This window comes from Pollachius pollachius (genome assembly GCF_949987615.1).
Source record: "Pollachius pollachius genome assembly, chromosome: 5".
Taxonomy (NCBI): Eukaryota; Metazoa; Chordata; class Actinopteri; order Gadiformes; family Gadidae; genus Pollachius; species Pollachius pollachius.
Window position 1 is genome coordinate 19,995,675 of NC_136938.1, and position 6,317 is coordinate 20,001,991.

General features: G+C 45.2%; 1 protein-coding gene across 1 annotated transcript in view; it reads left to right on the plus strand.

Moving 5' to 3' along the window:
• Positions 1–239: 239 nt before the first annotated feature.
• The window catches only part of wt1b (WT1 transcription factor b), a gene marked incomplete at its 5' end in the record, with an annotated part of 7,403 nt that continues 1,325 nt past the window's right edge, over positions 240–6,317 (plus strand). The window contains 6 exons of the mRNA XM_079737282.1: positions 240–753; positions 2,492–2,614; positions 3,326–3,422; positions 5,434–5,493; positions 5,867–5,975; positions 6,091–6,235. Of these exons, the coding sequence (XP_079593408.1) occupies positions 240–753; positions 2,492–2,614; positions 3,326–3,422; positions 5,434–5,493; positions 5,867–5,975; positions 6,091–6,235 (1,048 nt within the window). The remainder of the gene's footprint in view (positions 754–2,491; positions 2,615–3,325; positions 3,423–5,433; positions 5,494–5,866; positions 5,976–6,090; positions 6,236–6,317) is intronic.

The window sequence follows — 6,317 nt, forward strand, 5'->3', positions numbered from 1 at the left end:
CACACACACACACACACACACACACACACACGCATCTTCAGGTTTGTCATACAGGTTCCTACCAGTTCACACCACAGCTCCCATCGCTATATGCACCAGGCTGAGACGGAGACCACTACCAAGGAGGAGAGGATGTCATCTTAGCGGACACACGTTTCTGGGGGATTCCATTACAGCTTTTCTGGGGGTTCAGTGATCCTCATTCTGTACTTGTGAACAGAAGCTCTGACCAGAGTTGAATGCACCTTGACCAGCAACCAATCATTTGGAATCATTCGGACTGGGCCCTTCATCCCTCTGCGGACCACCGTAAGACGTCTTCCACCATGCTGACCGAGCCATGCGGGGCCATGGGGGCCATGGGGGCCGACGTCAGGGACTTGGCCCTCTTGCCCCAGGGCCCTCCTCCACCCATACAGCCCATACCGGGGGCCGGCGGAGGCTGCGGGGTGTCTGTCGGGGGCGGCCAGTGGACGCAGCTTCTGGACCTCCACCCTGGGTCTCCGTACGGCTCCCTGCCCCCCCACCACTCCCTCATTAAGCAGGAGCCGGGCTGGGGCAGTCCGGACCCCCTGGAGGACCCCCACTGTGGCCTGGGGGCCTTCACGGTGCACTTCTCCGGACAGTTCACCGGAGCGGGCCCCTGTCGGGTGGGGACGTTTGGGGAGCCAGCCACGGGCCAAGCCAGGGTGTTTCCTAACGGAGCCTACCTGCCAAACTGTCTGGACAACGCTCCAGCTCCCAGGAGCCAGGGTAAGACCTAGACTCACGTTGGACACGTCGCTCTGTAGATATGGAATATTTCAATGCAAATATAAATAAACAACTATCAAACGTATCCACATGCATTTTAATTGAAGTGAGCGTTGCATCCAACATCCCTTATTGTCTCTGGCTGTTGGCGCTACAGAGATTTGGCTTCGTCTCTGTTTTCATAGTACAGGAGAAAGTGTGTGTTTTGCTTGCATTAGGCCTTACTTTGTGTGTGGGGTCTATGAGGTGTTGTGACTGAATGACTAAGAGGAATGGTACCGTACTGGGTCAATGTGTCCTGTGTCAGGAATCCTGTCACCATTTACTGGTACGGGTCATACAGAGAGCCAAATCAGCGATGTGCACTTCTGTTTTCCACGGAAAAGTCAAGGCAGTATCTATTTATATATACATGCATGGTTTGCAGATGGTAGCAATTGTTCTTATTAATATGAATATTTGTTGAAGCTTAAAATATTTTGCGATTGCTAAATTGGCTATTTCATTTTAATAGGGCTAGGGTTAAACAGGCGTGGAAGTTGTGAGTTGTGTTTGACTACTGTGTTATAGGGATGTTAATATTTACACTATATCCTAATTGAAATTGTAAAATTAGCAATCAAAGTTTGAATTCATTTTAGTTTATTTTATTTTCGGGTTATTGCTTTTTGTGGAACTTTTGACATTGATTGTAAATTATGAAACAAACAACCATGAAGAGGAGATGTTGTTAATTCAATGCTTCTGACACAACTATTTAATTGCTCATTTAAATTAGATAGAAGGGACTAAGTAAACTAGACAAGTAGATTATTTCAGTGGCCTGCAGTACATTTTATTAAAAAGTAAGATAACCTTTCCAGGTAAATAAGACGACCACACACTTACCCCCATGCTAGCGTAGCGATTAAAAAAGTGTATTTCCATTACAAAGCAGATTGGAACCGCAGTTGCAAAGCTGAGAATAAAATGCAACGACCTCAACAAAATAAAAAGATAAAAAATGGTCAATATCTTTATTCAGCTTGTTCTGTAAATCCCCTCACAAAGCGGGAGCATTTTGAGAGTTTCTATTGTGTTGGCTTTCTTATGTACCATAAGGAAGTCGGACTCAGCATTTAATAAAACATAAAAGAGATACTTCTTATTCATTTATAAAATAATTTATAGGAATTGTAAAAACAAAAATAGATCTTTAAGTGCATGGGTCTTTTATGTGTAATTATTATTATAATAAGTATTATTACTTTATTATTGTCATTGTTATTATTGCTAGCAGCATAATTATTATTTTAAAGCGATGGTTACAAGTGAAGCACCGGTAGTATTCGTCATCGATTAATCCTTGACTCCTCACATTGAACAAAGAAACGTGGAGGGATGGAAGAATGGAGGAGCAGCTCTTTTGGGAAGCAAGCTCGGGCAATATCCTTGTTAAATTTGCACACTACTGAATTCCAGACTTGACTGTTGTGTGTTGCCTGTGTGTCTTATGTTTTGGTCATTGTTGGTGTCTTAACGTATTTCTTGTATGCTTTTATCTTTCTACCTTTCTATCTGCAAACCAAGTTTCCCTTTGGGATAATAATAAATATACTACTACTACTACTACTACTACTACTACTACTATCTTGGAATTCAAGTCACTGACAACAATCTGCCCATTTCAGAAACGGCTAATACCTGGTTGTTTTTCAAGTCCCGGTTGATCTGAATATCCCCCCTGACTCCTCCACAGGCTATGGAGGAGTGGGGCTGGACGGACCCCCTAGTTACGGACACACTGCGTCCCATCACAGTCCCCAGTTCTCCGGCCTGTCCTTCAAACACGAGGACCCATTCCCCCCCCAGAGCAACATGGGTAAATATTCAGAACGCACCTACCTGGCTATGGGAAAGGTAGGCTGTGGTAGGCCCTCATTGGGGTAAACTACTTCCAGGAATATTGAAATGTTATTCATGGTTATTATGAGTATGTGTATTCGCTTTTGCTTTCTGTATTTCTGTCTCCCAGGGGTGTATGCAAATCAACACACAGACACATGCACATACACACACAAACACATTCACGCACGCACACACACACGCACACACGCACACATGCACATGCACACACGCAGGCATGCACACCCAAACACACACACACACACACACACACACACACACACACACACACACAAATACACACACGCACACACACACACACACACATACACCTGAATAACTCCTCTGCTCTCAGAGTGCATTGCTGCTAGCTGCAGAAGTAATGGCTTTAGGAAATAGTTTGATGTGTCTCTTTGCGATGTCAGAGACCCTCCGGGGTCCAATATACTTTATGGAGCTGAAAAGGAGCATTGTGCCACACTGTTCATGTTGGAACGCTACCTTACACCGCCCTGCATACACGCTCATTCAGAGTGGACACATCTGTGCGGTGTGGAAAGTAACAGGCCTATTTATGGTCATGTATGTGAAATGTGTTAAGGGCTTCTGTAGGAGAGCTGAATGTTGTGTGCGGAAAACAGCGTTATTATGAGGAATTTTTGTGACCTTGGCGGGTGTTGTGCTTCAGCAGATCAGCAGTACCCGGCCCCCCCTCCCATGTTTGGCTGTCACAACCCGGCCGAGAGCTGTCCCAACAACCCACTGCTAATGAGGAACTACAACAGGTAGGTTCTAGTCACGTACGGCTTCCGTATCCATCTCCTCACTGTACCCGCCTTTCCAGGCCGAACAATAGAACGATTTTTTTTTTTCATGTGGTATATTGATTTGTGACATGGTTTGTGAATCATCAGAATTTTTGGATTTACATTGAAATTACAATGCAGGCGATGGAATCGTTTATTTGTGGAATTTTATGAACGTTAAATCAATGCTAAACAGATTATAATGTGGTTTATTACAATACTGGGATTTAATGGGTGGTGTATTACTTGACACAGTAAACTAAATACTAAACCTGCGCGACGACCATGACTATTAACAACAACAGCACTCGGAGTAACCAGTGCTTTGCTGGAGGAGGCGCTATTGCTGTGGTTTTATTTCAGCGGACAGGTACTCTTTAACTTTTCAGTCCGCTGAGTAAGGAATCAACGTAAAGCACTTACACGTCACACAAACCGCCTGCAGAGCTTTTACTCGCTACACCTTTGGTCATTTCGGCACATGCGTAAATCTTGCCCTGAGCCAGGCTTAAGCCCTATGTCAGCCTGCTCTGTGGTAATTTGTGGTGTTGGCTGTTTTAAGTGCTGCCCACAGGTGCTCAGCAGGCGCAAAACAAACAGTGGTGGGGGATGGAGGGTTGATCTACCCTGTATCCATCTTGAGTAGAAAATAAATAAAGTAGATGGATGGAGACGGGTTAAAGTTCAATGAAACTGAAGTAAGTGCCAGTTGAAAATAAAATCAAATGAGGGATTACTGGAAAGTATTCTCCATATACTCAAGACTGGGAAGAGTTTCGGTCATTGTTGATTTAAACAGGTTTATTTTGGGGGGATTTCTTTAGGGATGCAAAACATGTTATGGAGCAAATTAAGGTTAAATTCCTTGAATGTTGTCCTGATTTGTTATTAAGCACAGAGAACAAGAGGAACCCAAACAGCGGAACAACACTTGATAAGAGAGGAAAAGATCCCCTTTTGTAGGCTTCATAATACAGAACTTCAAACACACACCCACACACCCACACACACACACACACACACACACACACACACACACACAAACAGACACACACACACACACACACACACACACACACACACACACACACACACACACACACACACACACACATCTCAACAAACCTACACACACACACCCCAAAACACAAACACACCCCAACACACACATGCACACATCTCAAAACACATACACACACACCCCAACACACACATGCACAAATCCAAACACATACACACACACATCCCAATACACACACTCACACACACACACACACAATCACACACACACACACACTGAGCAGCGTATGCAAGTCGTCAGCGAGCCTGTAGTTCACCGCGGCTCTGAGCTGATTAGCTAGCCGTCAGTGCTCCTCCATACTTCCACTCAAGGACACATTCAGCAACAGCTTCCAAAATTCCCCCTGCAACTATTCTCCCTCCTTTAATGATTGGTGGGTGGAGTGATGTCATGCACCGCTCCACAGTGTACTAGGCACGGACACACTCAGCTAGTGTGTGTGTGTGCGTGTGTGTGTGTGTGTGTGTGTGCTACTCAGTATTGTGTGGACAGGATGTGTTACTAACCTGGCTATCTGGACTTCCCCTGATTTAATGGCCACACTACACTCTCTCTCTCTCTCTCTCTCTCTCTCTCTCTCTCTCTCTCTCTCTCTCTCTCTCACACACACACACACAGACACAGACACAGACACACACACACACACACAAATACACACACACTCGCGAACATCCACCCACACACTGAAATATGCTAACGATCAATTCTCCCCCGACCCTTTCATTGGTCTGACCTGTGAGGTAGAACTAACTTTGGCTTTTTTATGCTTCTAAGCATTTAATGCACGAACAGATGTTTATGCAGTCGTTAAAGCAATGTTTTCTTTCTGTTAGTATGCTTAAAAAACAGAAGCTGGCTGATTGAGCATGACACTGAAGTCTGACCCCATCTACTGTGTGTGTTGCTTAGTGACAACCTGTACCAAATGGCGTGGAACCCAATGAACACTCTGGCATCAACCATGAAAAGGTGGCTTTCGTCCCATAATATACTCAAACTTTGCTTATAACATAGAGACATATGTGTGTGCATGTTTGTATAGGTGGGTTTTTGTTTAATTTTAATGTCAACAAATATATACAGTATATACATATATATCATTTTTTGTTGTAACATAATAATCATGAAATCATTCATCAAATCAATTATGTGTAATCAACACATTTGTATTTGTATTGAAGTGGACTATATTAGTACTTCAATATTATACTCACAAAAAAACTCACAATCGTATCAAAAAACAAACAGCTCATTCGTATCAAAAAAAACAGCTCATTCAGATGAACTTAGTATTGGTAACTTTTAACCAACCCTTGCCCACCCCTGTTACCCCCGCCTCCAGCCACGCCCCCAGCTACGAGAACGACCCCCCCACGCCCACACCGCCTGTGGTCCTGAGCTGCAGCGCACAGTACCACATACACACACACGGGGTCTTCCGGGGCCTGCAGGTAAGACCCTCCGACACACCCGTCATCACTCACCTTCTGACCTTCCCACCAATCAGAGCCATATCTTTACCCTTGCAAATTCTATCGGTCCGTCCGTCCGTCCCTCCTCATGCAGGACGTCCGAAGGGTGCCTGGCATCGCGGCCCCGGTGGCCCGCTCAGTGGACGCCACCAAACGCCCGTTTGTGTGTCCCTACCCCGGCTGCACCAAGCGCTACTTCAAGCTGTCCCACCTGCAGATGCATGGCCGCAAACACACAGGTGACCGGACCACACCTGCCTCTCACACACCCGCCTGTCATAATCCAGCCTCTAACACAGCCCAGAGTAGAGGACACGTGAT